The following is a 24,890-nucleotide window of genomic DNA, read 5'->3' as shown; positions in this document are numbered from 1 at the left end:
CACATCTTGAGGCAGGAAGGTTTGTGTAGAACCCATCACTGGGAGGGACTTTTTCTAGATTAGTTTGTTTTTATTAAGCACTTATTTCTGCCATTATTTTGCCCAGACAATTCAGAGCCATTTCCCACAAGCACTGTGTGAGTACTTTTGTAATCGCTCTGATGGAAATCTCAGATAAATTCTAAATTAAGCCTGATATGTTCAGTGTTGCTGAAATATAACTTTTTCCCTTCCAGGATGTTTTGACTAGTACAAAAACAATACCTTTTATCCCAAGAATCCATGTGGTACCTGCTGTACGCTCCACGATTAACTGCAGCCTAATGTTTCCTATGAGATTTCAGCACTCTGAAAGGGTCTGTCCCAAAAGCCATTCAGGAAGTAAAAAACAATGGCTCTTATCACAGGCAGTGGTCTGCATTTCAACTGTGCTTTCTACATGGGTGATTCAGGACCTGCTAACATCGTGAAGATGATTGATAAATAAGGTGGATGGCTTATAGAAAGACACTTGACTCTCCCCATCTCCCACCTGATCCTTCTCCTTCCCTTCCTGGAGGTCAGTCAAGATGCTTCATTTCCCCTTGCTGCTTAGAAGTCACAGTTGTTCTTTTAATACTTCGTGATCTTCTAGAAAACTTTGAAAGCCAAATTTTTAAAACTAAAGAAATTGCTCATTCCTATTCCAATTAGGTTTTGCAGCACGTTCCATATGTGTAATGGTAAGTTATCTGTCTGCAGTAGGGCTATTCTGTAGTGAAATTACACTGTACGATGCTTTAAATGCTAAGGCAACTGTGGATTGACAGCTCTCTTTTAATGTCAATCTGGAATACTGAATGAATTGATTCAAACAGTCGCAGAACTTTGATCAGAGTAATTGATGAAGAATTTCTTTAGACAGACTCTAAAAAGTGACACTGGAGTACATAATTTTGCAAATGCTAAATCGTTGGCCTTTAGTTGGACAAAATGAGTGTGATGATATGACTGCGTGGCTCTGGCTTTTGAATCGCCTGCACTCTACTGCAAAATTCAGATATATAAAATTAAATATTATCAATACTTATCAAATTAAGTGAGTTGCCTTATATCCACATTCCTTTTGAATAGCATCTGGTGAGATGTTGCCAAATAAAATGCTGTCTTCAAAAGACTTTGGAAGAACAACACCGTAATGCACATTGATCCATTTTTGCTGTGCATAGAATGGCTTGTAGAATTAAAGAAAAATAGCATCCAGTACTTTGCACCATACCTCAAGAAAAATACGGGCAGTCCCATACATTGAGGAGTGTGTTTTGAAGGATCATCCAGTTTTCTTCTAAAACTTTGTTGCAAGACATTTTGTTTGTAAGGAGACATTGCTGTTTCAGAACAGTTACTAAAATAGTTGGCTGCAAAGGTAATTTCACAGAAGTCCTGTTTTTATCACAGGGAAACTTGTAACACTGCATCTTTGTGGCATAGCCATTATGGCGAATGCTCAGGCTCACTGAACTGACCAGGATTTCTGTAAACAAGCAGTATTTCTGTAATAATGTGGTTTGCTGCTTAGACTGATTGGCCTTGATGAGAAATAGCTTGCCTCTGTTTCAAAAATGCTTTGAATTCCAAATCCGTTTTAAAGTGAAAACACACTCCTAGATTTTAAAGGAAAATATCTTCCATGTCATAGTGGATTAAAAGCTGTACTGTAAAATGCACAAACTTCAACAACGTATCCTGAAAGCAAGGCAGACATAATAGTCACACTTTCTCTTCCATACACTATTTTTGCCTTGATTCATTGCAGTTAGCCTTGAGGAGATTTAAAACATTTGGAAGAGCAAAATAGCATTTGTCAAGGTAAAATGCTAATAAATATTCATCATATTTAACTCAGTATAGAGGTTATCATGATTACAGTGCTTGCATCCTAAGAAGAAATATGTTTGTAGAATTCTGCCAGCTCTTGTTCAGTAAGTTTTGAATAGCATCCATCTCCCTTTCACCTGTTGGAAGTAAACGTTTCTGTTTTTTTTTGCTCAGGCAAGCCACAAAGGAATTTTTCTACTTGCTCACATTACAGAGCATTTTAATCAAAATTGCATTTGATACAAAACTCAAAAATATTTGGCAAAAGCCTAAATCTCTTCTGTGACTGTATTTTGAAACAAGCAAGTCATTTTCTCAAGAAGAATGCTTTATGCAAACACAAAATGCTCAGCTGCCTGAGGAAGTCTGTAGGTGCAGAGAGAAGGTGTGGGTGACTGTGAAGAGCAATCTTTCTGTATTTGCACTGATAAGATGATCCAGTTACTATTAGAGGTACTGTATTACTGGCAAGCTTCATAAAACCTGATATTTGTATAATTAGTCAGATCTCATAGTGGCAGATATTGGTAAATATTTTGAGTCAGCTGTGGTGAGTGGTATTTTAGTTCCACAAAATTCTAATCTGGGAGAAGATCATCTTATGACTTTTTTTTTTTTTTAAAGTCTCATTAGTTTGATACCAAGCCAGTATTTACAGGATTATTCAGGAAATTCAGAGGGCAGTAGTGTCCTCCTTGCCCCACGTTAACCACCCAACCACCCGCAGTGCAGCAGGGACCTTCTGTCATATGACACTGTGACAGCTCTGCAGCTTTCACATCTTGCTCACAGATGTCTGCTCTCGGTCAGTCACATTAAGTGTGAGCGAGCAGCACACACTAATTGCACATCACAGTCTGTAATTAAGCTGTTTTCCAGTCCTTGGATGAAATACGTTTTATACTCATATCCGAGAGTGGAATCCTGTCTTCACTAAAAATAGTGGCAAAAATCCTATTAATTTAACAGGAACTGCTGTTAAATTCTGCTCCTCATCCGTGTTGTTATTCTCATCTGCTGCTGAAATCCACCGATTAGTCACACTGAAGGAAAGTCCTTGTTTTTCTGCTCTGTCATGAGGATTCTTACTTACAATTAGTTCCATCTGCGATGGGTAGCCTTTCAAGTTAAGTGTGTGCTTTATGAGGAATATTATTATACTGGAAACAGTTTGCTATTTTAAAAAGACTCTGCTTAAAGTAATGCACTGCTTAAGCCACGTATGAGTTCAACAATGTGTAGACCACTGTTTCCTGTAGAGCAGAATTTCAGGCACTTGACCAAATTGGCGATAATGACAGTTTGGTGAAGTGCAAAGTTTTTTAAGGAGCCACATGGTAGTAATTTATCTGTGGGTAGCATTTTGTTTATGTTCTGCATATTGGGCACATAGCAGAATAAAGGTTAATAATTCAAAGCAAGAGGTTAACAATTCAAGCTACCTTATCAAGTTTACAATGTTGAAAAATTAGGATTTAGCAGTTCCAGAGAAAAAAAACAACTTCATCTAAAACATATTGATGATTACAAACGTGAAAACCATTTTTTCCCATAAATGTCTGGTATATCTGGGCAATAAAGCTTTGACCTGTATTAATAGAAAATAATTTTTACAGACCAACTATAAATATTGAAGAAGAATTCAGTTTTAACACAGAGCAAAATACTTTTTGCAATTACAAGCCCATTGGTTTTTACTTCTGTGTATTTGATTTGTAGTTGTGATGAAGGCTGATTTTTAAGGAGAATTTTACCTGCTGGAGCCACTACTGGTGGATGATCCTTAGAGAGACACAGCATTCAGATTCTCAGAGTTCCTTACAGCCCTTCTGTGGTTGTTAGACTGTGGTCTGAGGATGTGGCAACATGGATGTATGAATAATTTGTTATGTTGGAAACTTGGACCAGAGATTGACTTGCTTGAGATTTGTGGGGGGGAACATCTACAAATACTTCGTTATACTTGTGGTTCTGTTAAATTTATGCTTTTAAGAAAAGGTAAGTCTGTGAAAAGTTATTAGTTCAGCACTTTTACAAGTACTTAAAATCTGCTTCTTCATTAACTGCAGTCCAGAAGATTAATTATGTTCCTAGTGGGAATTAAAAGTACGTTACAAGTAGGTTTTATAAGTGTTATTTTTGTGTGCTTTCTAACATCGATGTTCTCTATATTACCTATGCTACATCTATCTCATTTTGTTTTCATAATGTGATGTCTCTTACTGCCAGAAAAAAAAGAGACTAAATTATTTAAGTATTAGACAATATTTTACGGTAGAGAGAGTTGATACTGCAAAATTTGGTAGGAAGCCTGCTTCCAAATCCCAGCTTCCATCTCCCATCTGAGAATAGATTAACAAACTCCCTAAAGTCATACATAGATTACAGTAACAAATCTCTTGGGAGCAACCCTACTTAATTCTGTGAACATTTAGAGAATAACTTCCCCTCTTTTTTTTCTCTTGTTACGCATTTCCGTTCTCTCTGTGTGACCAACGTTATTGCAGCATCAGAAAAATAAAAAGAAGATATTGCTGTATACTTCAGTTTGCCCGGGACTTTATGCTAAACAGTATTTTGCCATAGGGCAATTCTGAAGATGCACGAGTAACTCGTTTTCAATTCTTTCCTATAAATATGACAGTGTGCTTTTTTTATCTGTTTCAGGATACCGTGTTGTAGATAGAAGAGGCAGTTAGACATGAATCAAAAGCTGTTAAATCATGTAGGGAAGGACCATTGACCAAAAATATGAAACTCATCCTCAGGGGTCAGAGATTAATAACTTCACTGCTTGGTACAGATGCTTAGAACTCAGTGCTCTTAGTATTCAGTACTCTTTCTGCAGAGCTTTTCGAATGCCAGTACCTAAACATAGAGCAAAATACATACGTTGAGTAATATATAGATGAATTATGCACGAGTTATAATAAAGAAAGAAGTAATATGCTGTTTTCTTTAACCACACCATTAGTAGAAAACAAAAGGAAAAATAAATTTCATGCAAATAGCATAAATAATCATTTTTACCATGCATTGATACTATTTTAGATTTGGCTCATTTATTCACATTAGAATAGTGGGTAATGCTATTCGTATTCTGACCATTGCATGCAAAGTATGTAACTAAGGTTTTTTTAATTGAGAATAAAAACGAAGTGTATAGACACACAAACAGTTTGTAAAGAAATTTAAACAACAGAAGACCCAAAATGCCAGTAGGCAGGGAGCTCCAGCCTTTTTTTTAGCCCGGTTCAGTCAGTTTGGCAGGGACCACATTGGTGTCCTATGGAGGAAAGTGATAGTAATGCACCTTGGACAATGTAGCCTGTGTATTCAAATTGGCATGCCTTCCTATGCTAGCACCCTCACTATTTTGTTCCAGCTTTAGTTTCCAGTATGAAGAAGTACTTTTTTTTCCTGGCAGAGATGCTTTCTCAATCGAATATTTACAGAGACTTCCTTCATTTAATGATATAATGTTATAATCTGTCACTAAGTGATAGTGCAGCTTAATTTCTGGTGCTGTAACTTAACAACTTGAGGTCATTGTATCTGCTGTTCTGTTTGTGCTTTCTGGGATCAGGCTGTGGAGCAGATGACACAGATTTGAGTATATTCTGGAAGATTTTCATTCTACTTTTTGTGCTATTTAGATCTATTGCCCAGGAATAAAATCAGAATTTTATCTTAAACATCAGTCTTACTGAAGTTACAGCTTTTTATTTTGCTTATGATATAGTAACACATCTTGAAGGTCCAGAAGAGTATTGTTTTCATACAGGGTTACATGAAATAAATGAATCCTTTGAACTGGATAATTTCTTTCATCCTCTTTATAGATGTAGAAGATATTTAGTGGAAGTTGGAGAGCAAAACACTCTCCAAATAAATTGAGTTTATTTTAAAACAGAATACTACTATTTTCTGTTTAAAAGCTCATTCTCCCAGATATTCTTTATAAATACATTTATGCATGTTAAGTCTTTCTTGGCAAGAAACTGAATATTTTCATTTCTTGAACAGGTGTCTCAATGCATGTACTTACTGCAAAACTAAGCATGCCAGAGGAGATCTAGCAAGCTATCCCATTGAAGAGCTAGTGGATAGAGCCAAACAGTCTTTTCAAGGTAAGAGTTTTTATCCCTACAATAGAAGTTAGTCCTTGAAGTCTACTAGATCTTATTTTCACTTGATACAGTATGGCTTTATTATGGTTTTAGTGTTCTTGATGTGTTGTGGCTGTGTCCGGGGATGCCTTTGCAATAGAAAGCTTTTCTGTCTTTATGTTGGGTGCAACTATCAAGAACGGTATTTCATTTTGATTTGAGGATTACTCAGATGAAATTCATACAAGCATTTTGTTACACTGATGGGAGAAGTGTAATGCATGGTCATTTTTGCTCTATTTACACTTCCTTAAAAGGGAATACTAATTTTTTCACAGCAGTAACAGTGAATTTCATGAACTTCCTTAGGATTCTGAAAACACTTCTAAGATATACTACTATTTCTGGAAGTGGGTTTCTTTGAGGGTTCTGGGTTGTTTTTGTAAACCATACAAAGCGTTGAGGATTTATTTGAAACAAGTAGGATTAACAGCTTCCTATTTAACAAGTAGTGTCAGACTGCTTTTAATGTCAGTAGAGTATTTGTAGTGATCTCACATGAATCCAACCAAACATCAAAAGTTTTTCATGCAGCACAGTACTCTGTGCCATGAAGCTTGTCTATAAATGCCAGTGAGCTTCTCTTGCTGCTTAGGTTTGCACAATTAGCACAGTTGCTGTGAATTAAATTCTGCTGTGGCAGACAGGAATCCTGTCATATCTCAAGATTCTTGTTTTAGGACAAGTCTTTAAAACTGATATGAATCTGATGAATTTAGTAACAGAAATACAAGGTGTATAAATACACTTACTTGGTGGAGAAGCAATTTGAGAAACACATTGTATAAGGTCACAAGGTTTCAGTATTACAAGATGTGATTTTTAAATTGGTGAGTAGTAACTGTGCAGGAGCAGATCTGCACTGTGGTCAGTATGCAGAAATCTTTTCATTCCGGTATAACTCTGAATTACTTTTGTTATTTGTATCATAGGAATAGTGTTAGCAATGAATATCTTCTGAAATGTTCCAAAGAAACTTAGAATGATTCAACAGTAGAATATAGCAAAGAAAGGGAAGAGAAGTTATGGGGAACACAGTCAGGATTATGGCCTTAAGTAGATTAGTATTTAAATTTTATTTAGATTGCAAAGAAAGAAAAATAACTTGAGCCTTGGATGTCGTGTTATAGTCACATTATACATGCCATGAAGTCCACATTGAATTGACATATTTGCACGTGTCTCACAGCAGGCATCTCCAAGGGAGTTCTGTTCTTATTTGGCCTTGTGCTATTACCTTTGTTAGAGGAAATAAGGAAAGAAGCAAATACTGAGCTGTGAAATGAGAGGCTTTGCCTCAAGCTTCCACATATTTGAAAATAGTAATGAAATAGTCAGATACTTAATTTGGAGTGTATGGAGAATTTATTACTGCCAGCTTTCTGCAGCTGGGTTGCAGAAATTGTTCATCAACCCAGTGAAAGACCTAAGCAATTCAAATCCATGTTAAAGTCATTGCTGTGTTATTGAACCCCAGTTTCTTCTACGTTCACTTCTGCATTTTTCAGAAGTTGTGTTGATGAAGCTCTAGTGAAAAATACAGAGAGCTACAGATACATAGTGTAAAGATTTTCCACTTAAGAATTTATCATGGGAGAACTGAAGTGTCTTAGAAGAAGCAAAAAACAGCGCAATATGATTTTTTATGACTGCATAATCTAGTCATGTAAGAAGAGGGAGGCTGGAGTCATTTACAGTATTTTGTACAAAAGGAGTCTTACAGAATGCAGCTTGGTAAGACTCAAAGGTGAGATGTTTCAGTTAATGAACACACCAAAAATGGTTAGAAGAACTGTATTTAAAAATATATTCAGGTAGGTCTTTAAATCTTAGCACGGAAATAACTCTCTAAAATACTTTATTCACATGATCATACTTAGTTTCCAGTTGCCAATTGCTACCTTGTCAATATTTCTAACAGCAGTACGTTACCAAATGGAGCTTCAGTATTTGGTAAGATGCTTGTGATTTTAAAGCAATCATTTATGTACTACAGGTTTCTATACTCGAGGTTGGAAATCTTTATGTGGCAAGTATTTCTAAACTATACTGTATGCAGTGTGATTTGTCTGCAAGTAGTCAAGTAATCACTGGTTCAGTCTAGGTCTACACATTACAAGTTTTACTGGTGGTAATGGCATCAGTGTGACAGCACATATAAGTATCTTACAGACATTACTGATTTCAATGCTTATCTCTAAGGTTACTTCTGAAGATGTTTTATTTTGAGTTTCTCAGACTTTTAGTCTATATTAAGCCCTTAGAATTCAATTAACTCCTCGTTTTTGAAAGTTCTACATACTTTATGAGGGTTAGTAGGCATTTGTTGCATTGTATTTTAGAGTCCAGATCTCTATTTTGTGTCTGTATTAGAGTATTTTAAAAACAGAACTTAACACTCTGATGGTAACTAGATGACAACACATGTTCAGATTATTTCTACATGTGTAAACTTGATTAACTCAATTGATTAAAAAGGGATCACTGAAAACGTGACTACCCAGAAACTTTTCCAATCTTTGAAAAAGACCTGCTCTTTATAATTCTTTCTTTCTGCATCTAATTTTTATATCTTAAAGTCAATGTAATAAAAAATGGAGTGTGTTACAGTTCCTAGTACATTTTGCGTGCTTTCAGAATGCACTGAAGTAAATTTCTATAAATTGCTTTATGTATGTTAAGGCTAAATTTGTTTATGTGCTCTGTATGGATTTATATCTCCTTCCCGTCTCCACAGTAGTTTTCAATTTGCCCTAGGCGTAAAGTTGAAACATTCATTAAAATAATTTTTAACAAAGAATTTTTTTCAACTTCCATTTGAATTTGAAAGTAAATATTGAAGTTTTGGCTGCTTAGCTTGAATCTTTTATTTTTGTCAATTTCAACCTTTGGTAGGTAGTTGTATAATTTCTTTTTTCATGGACAATCTTATCGAATTGCATTAACTGCTAGTAAAAAAATGTTGCTATATGAAGCAAAGTGGTCCTTAAGTAAGGAACAAATGTCTTCTGTAAGGGTGTTTATATGGAGAGTTTTTCCACAATGGATGTGCAACACTTTGTGTTGTCGATTTAATAGCGTGCTTTTTCAAAACTACTGTATCATGTTCAGTGCTGTATTCTAGGAAATTGTATTTGCAGTTATGAGAGAGCTCTTTCTTTCCTTCCAAAAGCAACTCCACGTATGACAATGTGTTTTTGCTCAGTGAATGGAAGGCTGGAGTTGCCGCCATTGGTGAACTGTGCTCCAAGGAGACACACAAGTTAAATTAGCCAGTACTTTGTGTTGTGTTGTGGAGTGATGGCCAGGGATAGCTTTGGTTGAATTGCAAGACTTTCAATAGATACTGGAATTTTCTTTAAAGAAATTGTAGTAGCTGTGGAAGGATATATAGCTGATATCACTACCTGGTGATCTGTAAACCAGACCTGTTGTGAGAGACTTTCTGGGCAGATATAGCATTTTATATTGCCAACTATTTTCGCTGGTTCAGCAAACTAACTTAAAAATGTAATTAGTTTTATGAAATTAGCTGTTAGTTCATGCCAGTTTACAGTGAAAATATACTGCATATGCCAGTAGAAAATTATTCTTCTTTAGCATTGTATGCTTCTCAAAAGTGGCAGAGAATATGCTGCTATTAAAATGCAAACAGTATAATTATTACTATATCATCTTGTTTTATGGTAGCAACTAAGGAGCAAAAGGGAAGTCAATTCCTGTTTTGAGAAACAACATACTCATATCCTCAAGCTGTGTGTAACAATTGCTTCTGGGTGAATAATTGCAGTTGAAAAGCATCATTTGTTTTTATTCCATTATTTACAGTATGGTTCTCTGACAGGTATGGTGTTGAATTCTGAACAGTGCTTCTGTTCAGGAAATCTTGGACAAAATGTTACATTGCAAAGCAGAGGTGATATATAAAGAAAGATAAGCCTCAACTTCATCAGTAGTCTTCAGCAGTTGTTCCCTATCTTGTTTCTGAACTATTTACAGTTTAAAGGAGATAAATATTTCTTTAAGTGTCAATTGAACAGTGGTTTGTGTGTAACAGTAAGCATTGTTTTGATATAATATGATAGTTTCCAAAGCTTTTCAGATCACTGTGAGCCTAGCCAAGGGTCTCTGGTTTTAGTATTTTGGGGTTCTGTCAGGGCATTCTACTTTATTAATCAGTAACCAGTTTTCTTCCAGCAGTACTACCAGTAAACTCTCTGTTGAAGCTTTCAAAGTGTTTGTCCTTTTTATGAAAGGACAGACATTTAATATCGACAACATTCTTAGTTCCCTTTTCATTAACTGAAGCAATACCAAATTTTGATGTCTTTTGAGTGATGAGTTTGGTCTTTGCATATGCTTTGAAGGACTGGGTGCCTGGTCACCCAGCTGGAGACCTGGGCACTGGACTTAGTGTTTTCCCAGGTCAAAGATAAAGCAAGACCATAGGAGAGGGTAAATAACTACTCTGGGTGTTGAGATCTCACCATTGTGTGAGATGAAGATACAACCAGAGAAAGATTGCTTCACAATCGCGCCTTACTTATGTCGTCACTTTTTGGCATCATGTACATTTGTTTTCAAGGATGAAGCACAGAAAGAATAAAATTTCATCAGAAATCTCTAACGAACACCTTGAGAGCTCACTGGGGATTGGAACTACTGCCACTGAACCAGGGTGATACGTTTGTTTCACAAAAACGAGGTTAAATACCGGCTAGTTTTATGGTTTTGTTGTTTTCTTTTTTTTACATTTCAATAAAAAAACATTAAAAATTGAAATGTTTTGTTACTTATATACAATATTATATATTACGAAGGCTGAACCAAAGGTAATGCCTCCTATTTTATTATGTTGGCCTGCAACATCAGAGGAGGGTGGTGGTGGGATGACAGCAGAGGTTGAACCTTCTCACCAGTATCCATTACATGCTGTTGCTGTGTGACAGATGGCAGCAGAGGGGCAGTCTGACAAAATGGCGTCTGATAGGGAAGTGGGTATGAAGCAAAGGTGTGTCGTTGAATTCCTCTGTGTGGAATTGACCATGGCACCCGTTGACATTCATTTGTTAATGTTTCTGGAGACCAAGCAGCGGATGTGAGCACAGGGAGGTGGTGCATTTCAGCAGTAATGAAAGTGAGAGCGGATCACCTCTGCTGGTGCAGATTGTTATGAGCACGGCATGCAGGTTCCTGTTCACTGCTGACAAATGTGTAGTGTTTTGTGGCTTATAATTTTCTCTGTCGAACAGTGTTCCTGTGCTCTTTGTCTCTGTTGTTGTTACAATGGGAATGAATAGGAATTATTACTTTCTGAGTGACCTACGTGTATGCAGCCCAAGACAATTCCTCTCAGTGCAGCCCAGGCCAGCCAAAAGGGTTGGGCACTCATGGTGTGCTTCATAGCAGCTTCTAGTTTTATAGTTAGCAGGAACTTTCACTAAGCTCACTTTGCTTCTATTTAATTTTGATGTTTCCAGTTCAAATCATTGAACTACTTGCAAGAATTAAATTAGGTTAATGTTGTTATTGTATTAGTAGAAAGAAGAATTAGAAACAAGAAAATGTATTGACAATTTCCAGAGGCCATCATGTCTTAGGCCTTTGTGTGATCAATCATTTGCCTTTGGGTCACTTATAAATATATTGTACTTCATTCAAAAGGATTTTATAGGGACTTAGGAGAGCTGTTAGTTTTTTGCAGGCATGCTCCGCATTTAAGGCTGATTTCATGCAGCTATTTTTTTCCTTATTGCCAAATCTACTGTGGTAGGAGCATCAGAAATGAGGAAGGGAAACCCCTTTTCTCTTTTGCTCCATGTGTTATTGTCTTTCTCTGGCCTTGATAGAGGTTTTAGTCCAGACAATCTGTTTAATCATCCAGGTAGCAGTCTCGTGTAACAAATGTGTTGTAACAGTAAGTTAATTTGCAAAAAAAAAAACAAAAACAAACAAACAAAAAAAGAACAAAACAAAAAAAACCCTGTAATGTGCAAAACTGTAACGAGAGGCCCTTCCCTTGCAAGGAAAAACAGTTAGGCATAGTTACTGTTTGTGTAATTGTAGTGCCTAATTGCTGTGTACCTTTGTAAAAACAACAACAACAGAAAACGTGCTACCAACAAATAATAGCTGGAGATGCCCTCAAAGGGCTTCTAATGTGGTAATATAAACAATAGAGGAGAAACACGGTAGAATAATATTATATGATTACATTGAAGATAATAATCACTTGGTCACCTTATTTACTGCCCGGGCACTGTCTGGGGCCTTGTAAGGAATCATCTGGGAAAGATTTTTTTATTTAGGAAAAATTAGGAAAAGTAACGTAGTACAAGGAATTGTCATTCATTTTGGGAGGGACTATGTCATTTAGCTGGATATATTGACACTTCTGCCAAAATATCTCACAGTATGACCAGATTACCTCTTTTTGTCTCTTGTAAAACTAGCCTAGTAATGCTGCTTTTTTAATAGTCTCTCTAACTGTGCATGGGTTGTAGCTCATGGTGTTGGAAAGAGGAATATAAAATGTAAGTAAGTGCCTATTTTTCATGACTAAGACTCTACAGAGAAGAAGATTCCACTAACATCTAAGCTTTGGCAGTTTAAAGAACCAGCAGAGTCTGTTTAACAAATGTTATATATTTTCTCTTTCTTGAAGTGGAAAAAATACAAGTGTTAGTGATATTTGCTCTTTACAATTCAGTCTTCTCATTTATCTTTTTACCTAAATATTTATGTTTGGGCTCTTTAACTCCCTGAATGACCAAAAAAAAAAAAATACATTTTAGCTTCGCATTTTTGTGAAAAACAAACAAACAAAAAACCAAACCATTTTCATTTGAAGTGGAAGTTTAGTTTTAAAGATACAAAACAGATGTAAGCAATTAAAAATACTACCTCATCTTTAGATTTAATGAGTTCTTTACCTCGATCTTCATGGCCATGCCTCTCTCTTGCCTCTTCTCATGCCTCTTATGTCCCTGAACTGCTTAGTGGGAGCTGGGGGACCAAAATTACTTCCAGTGTAAGAGCAGAGCAATTCCAAGACCACCTCATGAGATTGAATGTATACAAGTTTATGGGGCCAGATGATACGCATCCCTGGGCTCTGAAGAAACTGGCTGATGTGGTTGCCAAGCTGCTCTCCATCATATTTGAAAAAATTGTGGCTGTCAGGTGAAGTCCCTGGCGTCTGGAAAAAAAGGAAACATCGCTCCCATATTCATGAAAGGGAGAAATGAAGACCCGGGGAAATGCAGGAGATCTGGCGTTGCAGAAAGCTTGTAGAAAGAGCTGAGCTGCCCGTATCATCTGGCTGCAGCTCTGTAACTGACTGTGCTGGACTGAGAGCAGCTCAGCTGTAAGAAACGAACTTCCCGAGTTTGATCTTATATGTTCCACTCGAGCTGTAATATTCACGGATCTGAAACTGCTATGATTTTACTGTGTAGTTAATATCACAGAATACGTATCTTTTAAAAGCCAAAATAATTTTTGGACCCTTTAAAACAATTCATTATTTGCTTCACCAATTACTGAATTAGATTTCAGTACACTAAAGGAACAAAGCGGTATGACCTTGTTAGAAAATTTCAGTAGGTGTTTTCCTAAGAACTGATCGAGTGGGAGGCAACCCAGTCCATGGGGAGGAGTTGGAACTGGATGATATTTAAGGCCCCTTCCAATTGAAGCCGTTCAGTGGTGATTCTATGACCTAAAGCATTTTGTTCATCATCACTGAAACAAGTCTTACTCAGAAATGTAATTTTTTTTTCTTCTAGTCTGTAATTTCACGGAGTTGGGGAAGATTTTCTGCAATCATACCGTCTTAACATTTTCATCCAACAAGGAATTGTTGAAATTGCTTCTAAAGTTGCAAGGGAAAAAAATGCTGATCTCTTCTTTAAAACAAACAAGCAAACAAAAACAACAATAAAATGTTGGTGCCTGTAAATGCTGTGGTAGCAGAATATTAAAAACAGGTAGAAGTTGAAATACAAGTTACTGTGTGTCTTTCTGAAAAAGTGACTCAAAGCTTTTCCACATTGTCTCTGCAGAGGAAGACTCACATGCTGTAGGTGCACAGTAAGAAGAAAGTTAGCACCAAGATGGTAGCTGTGACTGTCTTCTTGCTGTCTAACACTGTTACTAATTTTCTGATTATAAACGGTACCTTGGAGTTACTTTTGAATTATGTTAATAAATATTGGCTTTTGAATGTGAATTCTCAAAGGAAGGATAATTGTTACTCTCCATAGCTGTGACTTTTGAGAACAATAGGCACGCACTGAGGTTGATGCTGGGGGAAAAAGCCTCACAAATGCAAATTGTTTTCTATTTGCCGTGGTTTCAACTCAACCTATTGTCTATATGGATATTTCCTTGATGTTTTCACTTTGTGCTTGCATTTAGCTTATTCACGGAAGAGTTTTTATTTCTTTTAAAGCACTGGCAGCTAGTTTTTAGTCACTTGGACTTCTGCTATGAATTGCAATGCCTTGAAGATATTCCCTGTTAGCAGACTGTCTGAGAAATGGAAGAAAAAGCTTGATGCTGTATATCTTTAACAATGAAGTAGGTGAAGGTTCTTCATGCTCTTTATTAGAATGTTCAGCTGGCCTAGAGCTTCCTCAGTAAAAGCTATTCAATCTGATGTGTGCTTTAAAATACTTTTTTGAAAAGCTTGTTTACTTTATGCCAAAGTAGTCTGTGTTATGTTCTTTCCATGCTTATTCAGTAGAACAGCAAGAGTAGAAAGCTGGATAACATTTCTTGGCTGTTAATTTTATTTATAAATATCTTTTTGGTAAGTTTGCATTATTTGAATTTTAATGTAAAACGTTAGATTTTTTTGGTGCCACAGCCATTGTAATTGAAGTCTTTGGTAGATGCATCAAAAAACTGGTCTTGTGTGTAGTTACTGCTGATTTTAAAAACAGTTCAAATTAGGGCATAGCGTACTTTTTAATTGATCTTGCTTTCAGGAGAAAAAGATCTTTAATCTTGTTTGAAAGTTAAAATTTGTTTTCTCGTTTCTTAGCTGCAAAGATATTGGAGTCTTAAGCTACTTGTAAATATTTGTTCTGTTATTGGAACTTGTTGTGGTTCTTTGTTGGTAATACTCATCTTGCTCCTGAATTTACTGCGAGTAAAGTCCTTACCTGTTGTAAGACCTTGGCTAGAAATACTTTCAAAACTTTATAATACTGTTATCACAAGCAACATTATGCAGCATGCATCTACTTAGAGCTTTCCATTGCTTGTGTGAAAATAAGACAAGCCGGGACAGGACAATCAGAATGCATATTGCCAGCAAATAAGATGTGTTGTATTGTACCGGTTGCCTGCCAGGTGTGTTATAGGTCAACATTATTACGTCCAAAGGCAATTTATCAGAATGCAGCAGTGATTTATTTACTGATAAGTGGTTCCTCCAGAAGGCCAAACAAATCAGGAGGAACATGTATCAGTCACTCTATGCCAGCTGAAGATCCTGTTTAAAAGATTACTCTAAATGGTATCTTTTGCTAATTTTTCTTTCTGTGCTGCAAGGATGTGAAGAAGAGCACTAATTCATTGGAGAAGAAGAATTTTAATGGATCTAGTCTCTCAGCATAAGGCTTACATGCTATCTGCATTCCTTTTTGGGTGACTGGTGTGCCACCTGCTTCTTAAAATGAAAAGTAATGTTAGATGTCTCATCCCAGGACTAAGTTTAGAGCAAATTAAAATGGGATACTTAATCTCATAATATGGTTAAGCCTGAGAAACTCCCTTGCAAGGGACATAGTGAAAGGATAAATGTGTTTGGAAGAGATAGGACCGATGCATGGAAGAAGAACCCATCTTCTCCTGGGTGAGTGTTGCATTTGCTGAATAAATAGCAAATACTTTGTGCTGCCTATGTTTATACTTCATTCATTTTCTTCTTCTGTAGATGGTTTATGGACACAGGGCTGAACTAGCTTGTAGTCAATGACTATTCTTAAGCTGTATTTCAACAAATATCTGTTTTACCCCTATTTTACTTTAGGTAGTGTGCATTAGCCTTTTAATACTGCTGTCTGCCAGTTTTTATAATGAAGGCTTACTTGCTGTGCATAGATTGTTTTGGCACTGTTGATATTCCTGTTACATTGTGCTGTGTCCTTGTGAGTCAAATACATGCCATCTCCATATCTAATGCTGCTATCAGATGGAAACTTTTACTTAATAGGAAACTAAGAGCTCATCTGATCAGGTCTGAGTTAACTTTCTTCCAAAGTGCTTTAAAGTGTTAGATGATTTAGTGAGAAAGCTGCAATTTACAACGGCAAGGCACTTAAACATCAGACAACTCAACTTGCAGCAAATGTCAAGTGTAAACAACTTGTAAGTTATAAAATGAAATTATCTAATCTTTTATGCCATATTCACTGAAGTCACAGAGAGATCTAAACTCTATGAGGTGAGAAGTGCTGTTGTGACAGAAGAAAATGCTGAAGGAATACTAAATGTGTTTTCTGAAAACCTGACTTGACGTGCATGCTCCTAGAGACTCGATCACTCTCAAGGTTAGCTGTTGTCCCTTCTTATTTTACCTTTGCTCAGGTATTTCCTACTATGATGAGACAAAAGTCAATAAAGGTATTTTTTGTCAAGTCATATGCTTGACATAATGCTTGACCACATAATGCTTTACTGGTAGTAGTTACTCATAAAGGAACATTTCAAGACTGCGTAGAAGAAAACATTGCTTGCATGCTGCTCTGGCATTACTGATAGAATTTAATGCAATGTCAGACTGGTTAGTCAGCATGTTTTTGAAGGAAAAAGGTACCCCGTAGCTTTTAACAGCCTTCTGATGGAAGCGAGTCGCATTGTACAGAACTACTACTGACTCTTTATGTTGGACAAGACATGACTGCATTTTTATTTCTCTCAAAACTCCCTCTCACATGAGCAGATCTCTAATGCTCGTAAATTTAATCTTGTTATGAGTGTTAGAGAAGCGCTAATTTAGGCGTAATTTGCACTTGCACATTAGAGAGCTCTATGGTCTTTCTGTTCTCAATCCCAAGGAAATAGTCTCTCAATCAAATGTTCTAAGGGTTTGTACAACTTGCTGAGTTCAGACTTTTAACAGAGATAGTTTTTCTACTCGGGTGGCTTGTGCTGGAGAAACAGATTAGTAGTTATCGTGTTGAGTATCGCAGAAAAAATGATCTGCTATACCAGGCCAAGAAAATAAGAGCTGTGATTTACAGATATGTGGGACTTATGATGTGCACACAAGGGAGTCTTGATAGCTTAAATTTCTGCCTTTCTGAAGCGGTGTGCATTGTGCTAAAAGTACTGGTATTTGATATTGAAATGCTGTGTGTAAACTGGGCCTACAGGGTGTCAGTGGGGGTTCAGGACTTTTAGGAAAGATGCTTGGTTTACTCGTGTCTGCTTTAATTTGGGTAATTGTGACCTGTTAAAAAAATTGCGGAAAAGCTGAGGTGTGGAGGGACCTCTGAAAGCCATTTGGTCCAAACTCTGCTCAAATAGGGCCACCCTGCTTATGGGTTGGTCTCATTTATGTCCCAAAGAAAAAAAAGAAAAGGGAAAATAACACTCATGTTCTAGTTTATTTGTATATCAGGTCAGATACCCATGATTACCTCTTAGCTGGAGCATAATTTAAATCTTGACAGACTGGACCTAGAGGGCATTTTTTTTTTCAGATCAACCAAAAGATAGGGGGAGAAAAATAAAAGTTATTTCCAGTTCAGAAACAGTACAACAGCAGAATAAATGTGTAACTGTTAATGAATAGCTATTTCAAATATTTACATGAGGCAAAAGAAAAGAAGATTGGCATCCAAGGCAGCTGTGCCCAGGGAGGGCTATTAAAAATAAGTGTGATAAATGATGTTCAAGTGCTCAAATAGCTGTCAAATATCAGGAGTACTCAAAAGTGGAAAGTATTTACACTCAATGGTCATGCATCTAGGCATTCTGGGAAAGAATATATTTTTTTCAGTGTTTTCAGGTACCTAGGATGTGAGGAATAAAAAGGGAGAGTTAATCTAATGAATGTAGAACATTCAAGATACTTGAGATTTTGGGGCATTTCCTACATTAAACAAACAAACAATCTGTTGGTGAAGCTTATTTCAAACACACAGTTATTTCCTCATAGAACTGATTTCCTTGGTGTTGGTTTTTCATAAAAACTATGTGGCACTTTATATTCACAACAATAAATAATGAATTTTGTTATGGCTCTTTCAAGTCTTCTGTGTTGATGGCGATGAAGGTGTAGGTGGATTGTTGCTTTGATTTGTAGGAGTATTGAAAAGTTGCACATACATGGTAAACTCTTAACTTCTGTACTTTTGTATACGCAGATTTTTCAGGTTGTCTGGAAAGTATTTTTCATATCCATTTTCATTTCTGAGTTCAATGTATGTCAGTTGACTGCAAACTTCTTAACAGATATTTTATTTTGGTATATCACTGTGAAACTGATTTCTCAGAAGCTGTCAGGCTACCGAGTCTCTTAAGGGAAAATATACTGATGCCTTAACTTGGGAGATGAACACAAATGCAGAGAACACAGGAGAAAAACTCAAATTTTGGGATTTTTTTCGCTGCACCTGTGTTTGTGGTGGATGGGCATTGCATTCTTCTCCCTTCCTAAATTATTCTTTTCTTTCAAAACGTAATTAGAAAGAGTGATGCTAAAACTAGTAATCCATCTGTGCTTATGAATCAATTAAGATCTTGTATTTAAAATGTAAGGAGATGTAGAATACACGTAACTAGCACATTTTCACTGAAATGCTGCAAGAATTCATTGTATTACAGCTACATGGGTTTCTGTTTTCCTTGTGCAGAAACTGTTGTGTGCTAGCACTGGAAATACATATTAACTCATCTGTCTGAATTTGTCTTGGAAAACAGTCAAAATAATATGTCAGTTCTATATTTGATGTCTTGAGCTTTCAAAGCAATTCTTAAATGAAGTATGTGGTGATGATGTAATGAGGAGGAAGAAATTTCAAAGCAGGTCTTCGCTTAACCTGTACACATCTTTATTGTTAACGATGTGGTTTAGTGGCTTCATCAGAGAGCAAGTTTTAGCAAAATCTGCTAGATTGACTTCCTATCAAATTATCTTGAAGTAATACGATAGATAAAAGGGTGAGGATGTGTCCTCCCCCAGCCAAAAGCCAGTCCAAGCATGAAAGCTTGGCTCTTTTATACAGTTGTATTTTTTAATGTAATGAGAGCTGCTACCCATCAATACACAAGTGCATAACAGTACAGTTTCCTGAAATAATCAAAAGAGACAGCAAGTCCTATCTTGGTTTCCTTTGTATGGAGGCTTGGTATGTCACTGGACATTGATTTGAAAGTTAACAGGATGTTAGGTAGTGAAATGGTTGGAGCTGTCAAGGCCCAGCATGTTTTCTCTCATCCTTAGTTAATCATGCCTGTTGCCTGATTTCCTAAATGGGTTTTGTGGTAGTGAGACTACTTTTAGTGCTACTGGGTTGTAGTGCTGTGCTGCATAAGTTGCCACCTGAACAAATGTGCATTTTTGTGTTGTTTTAAAACAAAATTTTGTAGATGTGCCATGTAAACCAGACCTTAGAGACACACAGGGCATTTTTGTAAACTCTAAAGGTGCAGGCTGAGATGTCTGCATCACCCTTGAAATGTCCGTGTGGTTGGGGACCTAGATGTTGAAGTAAGTTTTCTTTCTCAACCTACTTAATACTGCTCAGACAGCAGCAGGAGAGATTTTTGGTCTGGATTTTCCTGCTTCCAGGATTGGAACAAGATGTTCTGTCTTAACGAGAAATTGGCTTGCTCTACATTTAGCTAGCTTACCAAAATCTCTGCTGCTTGATCTTACTTTTGTGATAATCAAACAGAATACCCAACAATTCAATTTTCTGAATTATTTAGGGAGAGGAATAAATAATTGGGAAGGAAAATAAGTTGTTTTGAAAGCTTATAGGTAAACAGTGAAGACAAAATGAAATTCTTTTCTGGATTTGACCAGTGATACTTCTGCTAGCGGTGCTGTCTCTTGCCTGTAGTTGAGGATGTACGTTTTACATGGTTGCTTTCAGTGATTATTTACCTCTTTTCATCAATCAGAACCCCACTGTACGAGGTAGAATGTAAGACAGCATCCCTGCCAGATCATGTTAGTATCCACTTATAGACCAGTTGTCTGCAAATTTATCTCAGGCATTTTGAACCTCCTGATAGTATCTGTCTTCATAACTTCTCCAACAGTAGATTCCAGCAGTCAACTATCTCTACGCAACATATTTTTAATATCTTTTTAAAAACTCTCCTGTTAGCTGCACCTGGTGCCTTTGGTTCTTTGTTGTAGGATGTGATGAGCACTTGTTTTGCATTGAGCTTACCCAGCAACTCCCTGATTTTGTGTAAACCACAGATGTATTTTTTCTTCGGCCTTCACCTTTCCAAACTAAATAGCCATGGCTTTTTTAGTTTCTCCTGGTAGAAAAGCTGCTTCATTACCTTGATTGTTTTAGTTGCCTTCATGGTGTATTTTTAAATTGATTGTCCTTCAAATGTCAGTTCCTAGGTACACGCAGAGTCAAAACGTGAGTTCAGCAGAACTTTGTGGTGGCAAAGTGATGGCTTCTGGCTTGTTGATTGCCTTCCTGATGATGGCCACCATTTTGTTGGTATTTTTTGCTTTCTGTGTATTGTCTGAAATTAGAGAATTGTTGCTCTTGAAGACAAGACTTTAAGGTAGGAGAGGGTAAGTAAATTGATGCTAATGTTACCACTATTACTATTAACATTTTTGTTTTTATATTGGAAGGAGTTGTTGTTTTTTGTTTGTTTGTTGTTTTCTTCAGGCTTTTATTTTGGTTTTACTACAAGTTTATAGGGAGTTTTATTTGTACATCCATATTTAATGGTCTTTCTTTTTGTTTAAATTTGAATATGTTCAGTAACTTCGAAATAAACTTGCTATATGTGGACAAAAGGTACGATTTTTAGTTTTTACTGCAGAGCTGGAAAATCCAGTTTTTCCAGCCTTTTTTTTTCAACTCCCTTTTAAATTGCACAGTAGGAACCCTACTCATTGCAGAATAGGCCTGTTCATTGTTTTTGGACAAGCAATAAGCTGGGATACTTTCCAACCAGGAACTGAACATCGGTAATAACTTTTCTGTAAAAATGTAGTTTCTAACCTGCAGAGTCTCACTGGAATAAAAATGATGCTTGTAGCATTAATTTCACAGGGATCTATGTAGTGCAAGTATAATGGAATACTCTTCAAATAGTGCTTTACATAAATAGGGTATAGCTGCATGTATTCAGACTAAAAGTTGTGTGGGCAGGATTACTCACACAAGTTAATGTTGTACAATGATGTGATTCTTCTCTAGCTGTTCTGTGCATCATTATTTAAAATCTGGTGAAATGAACGAAATTCTCAATATAGCGCATTTAATCGCAGCAAAACTTAATAATTAGAGCTTCTAGCTGCAGGATACGAACGAGCTAATGCAGAGTTCAGGAGACTTCAATGTGCAGTACCAGCAGAGTTCAGATTCTTGTTGAAGAAGAAATCTTCTTCAGAATCTCTGTTTTTTTAATAAAGCTTCTGGTTAATGTATGAAGATATACTTAATGTCTTCTTGAAGCACAGGTACTTCTGGGTGATTTTAGTTTGTTAATGGAAATAGATATATTTTCTGCTAAACCTTGTCAAGGACCCTGCGACTACTATTACTACTACTGGAAAGCTGCAGCAGACTTTATCATTTCTTCCTTAATTGATTTCTAGTTTCTGCAAGTACAGTTGATTTTTATGCCGTCCATAAGTGGAGTAACTTTTTAATATCCTTTGACAAAGAAAGGAGGCAGATTTAGTTAGTACAGCCAGAAAAGAAGTTTCTGCAAACGTTACAGGAGTGATTTCTTTACTCATATCTACTGCAGCATTCCACCACATACCTCAGGCTGAAGGCACAGCATCTAGATGAGTTTGCCATATCTGTAGTGGGCAGACTTTATCTCCTTCTAAACTGACTCAGTGAAATTACCCAGGGTGCTTCTGTCCAGGTAATTCTGATGTTTTGCCCCAGTTTTTCTGCTGAATGAAGAGGGGAGTTATACCTTCACTGTGTTATGTTCCCCAGGGCTATTTCCTTTTCTTATTTAGTGCTACTACCTGCATCTGCTCGTATTTCTCCCAGGTTGGAGCAACGAGGGGGAATAACAGTGTTGCAGAAAACCCTTAGGATTCTGAAAGGGAACAGAGGAACTAATAAAACTAGTGTTAATTTCTCTGCATCTGCTCTTTAAAAAAAATTTATGACAAGAGAGACAGTTAGATGAAGCCAAAGATTCAGGGACATGAAACTTTCTCAGCTACTCAGCTTCCAGTTAGACAGAAAGTACTTTGCAAACAAAGGCAAAGAAATTTGCTTTGAGGTTTAGTCATCCAGATAGCAGTGTTTGCTTATCCGTGAGAGCTTGAATAAGGAGGAAACAAATGGACTTTTTAAAGGCCTTGTTAGAATACAATATTAAGTTCTTTTTTTGAAGATGGATGAAACGTAATGTATATGTAATATATTAAATACAATACTTGATGCTTGAAATGTTCCAAGCAGTAATAATGTCATGTAAAAATCATTTTTTATATTTCTAGTATTCTGTGGGGAAAAATACTTCCGAAACAAATTATAAAATAAAAGTTCTTTGAGCTTTTAAAATCTCTTTCATGCTTAGTTATTATAAAGTGCAATATCTTCCATTGTAACTTGATTTTAAAAGTAATCAGAGCATAAGATACGTATTTTGGTGGTAAAATAGCTGTGACATATGTATTATGGATAGCGAGGATTTTATCTACACCTAAAGTTAGAGCTATGAAGTTAGTTTCTCTTTCTCAGCTCCCCTCATCCTTGTGGAGAACTGTAACTCTCACTTACAAGAATTTTTGCTCAATTCTTAAACGTTATTCAATCTATTTTTGGAATTTAATTATTTCAATTTGCATGTTGGGTCTGTACAGTCTCCTTAAGTTAATTGTTTCAGTTTTCCAGCTGTTTCTAAGTAGCCACTGTGCTGATCAAGCACTTATTTCAGTATGTCCTTGATAAAATTAATGAAAGCATCTGTAGAAGTAGCAACAGCAGCTGCAGTGCCATATGGAAACCAACTTCTGCTTAGCAGTATGATAAAAGAAATAGTTTTGTACTAGTGCTGGAAACTAATGCTGGCTTACTTCTAGCATAAAAAGAGTTGCACCTGCTAGAGCAAGCACTGAGGCTTGCTGATTATATGTTCTTGTTAGTGTCATTGTTACTGGGAAAATGGGAGTGATGTCATCCTTATCAAACCCTACTGGCACCCTGCAGAGCGACAAATAATTTGCCCACTGCTGTTTATCAGCATGGGCTTTGTTTTGGAAGTGTCGAGAGTGCTGCATTTTCACAGTTGAATGCCGTACAACTGCAGAGGTGTATGAAAATGGAAGGGATTGATACTTGTAATCAGCACACATAGTAACGGTTAAGGTGTAATGAAACATAAGTGTGCATTTAGGGTAATTATATTGCTACCAGGTGGGGCCCGAGGGCTTTGCACGTATAGAAACTACTTGAGGCAGTGGATAATGCAGGAAGAAGTGCTGCAGCACCATCTGCTACTTTCTCATTTTCTCATTAATTCTTTCATGCCTTGAGCCTGGACTGCATAGTTTTGAACAGCACTTTGTTTGGTATCTCCTCTCGTTTTAGTTGGGTCTAGCACCAAACAGTGAGGTGGATGTGATGCAATACAACAGCTCTTGTAAGTAGAATGTAGTACTGCATCCTTTTTTTAGAGTTCTCTGAGGCTTATGGTGCATGTTTTTTCCTGTCTGATCTCTCAAAATGACGTGGTAAAATACGTGTCTGTTACATTTTAAGGCAACCATATTTTTCTGTTTTGCTTTGTGTACTGGTCACGTATACTTATTTGTCTTACATGGATAATAAAAAAATAGCAAGAATGCTTGCAGACAGGACCAGTATGGAGCAGCTGTATCTCTTGTTTGCTCCAGTGGAAATCTGTAGACCTTAAAATACTTGTGTATCTTATAAGTAAGTTACTTACATGGTACTAAATGGTTGAGAGTAGCAACAGCTCCTTGGAATCACTATGAAAGCTAAAAAATGAAATCTGCGTATTCAGAATATACCACAAAATTCATTTGTGGTAATTATTATAGGAAACTGGAACGTATATTTTCAAATTTAAAAATGGAGCAGGACCTGATGCCTCCAGGCACGCTATTTGTACAAGCATTCTGAATGCCCCAAATGTGGTTGATAGGCTCCACATGCAGTGTAGTTGCACATCTCATGTAGGCTCAGTGCATCTCTAATGCTTTTTATTCATCTGCATTTGTTATTGGCTAATATGTGCATGTGCATTTACTTCTTGTCTGGGAGTTTGCTACAAAAAACAGTCTTTTTAGTGCAGTTTCTGGAATGATGGCCATAGTCAGATTGTATTATTGTGAAATACTTTGTAATTTATATAGCTTTTCTTTAATAATACATCTTTTATATATCTTTGACATTTTTATTAATCTCAGTTTTTCCCTACTGAATGTAATTCATTACATAATTTGCACTGTTTGTTCCCTAATAAAAAAAAGAACATTGCTGAATCAAACTTTTTCCTTTTTTTTTTTTTTAGTAGTTTGTGCCAGTGTCAGGCTCATAGTTATTGTAACTGCAGGCAAGGCAGTGGAGTAATATGTGGGATAAATTTCACTCAGTTTTTATTAAGGCAGCCAAGATTTAGCTGAACCTTCTTGTTCTACAGAATCAA

General features: G+C 36.5%; 1 protein-coding gene across 1 annotated transcript in view; it reads left to right on the top strand.

The window, feature by feature from the left end:
* LOC100548692 (threonylcarbamoyladenosine tRNA methylthiotransferase) overlaps window positions 1-24,890 on the top strand; it is a 279,899-nt gene that overhangs the window by 152,991 nt on the left and 102,018 nt on the right. The window contains exon 9 of the mRNA XM_010708474.3: window positions 5,884-5,987. Within this exon, the coding sequence (XP_010706776.2) occupies window positions 5,884-5,987 (104 nt within the window). The remainder of the gene's footprint in view (window positions 1-5,883; window positions 5,988-24,890) is intronic.

Source organism: Meleagris gallopavo, chromosome 3 (genome assembly GCF_000146605.3).
Source record: "Meleagris gallopavo isolate NT-WF06-2002-E0010 breed Aviagen turkey brand Nicholas breeding stock chromosome 3, Turkey_5.1, whole genome shotgun sequence".
Taxonomy (NCBI): Eukaryota; Metazoa; Chordata; class Aves; order Galliformes; family Phasianidae; genus Meleagris; species Meleagris gallopavo.
This window is presented reverse-complemented; position numbering and strand designations above follow the sequence as displayed.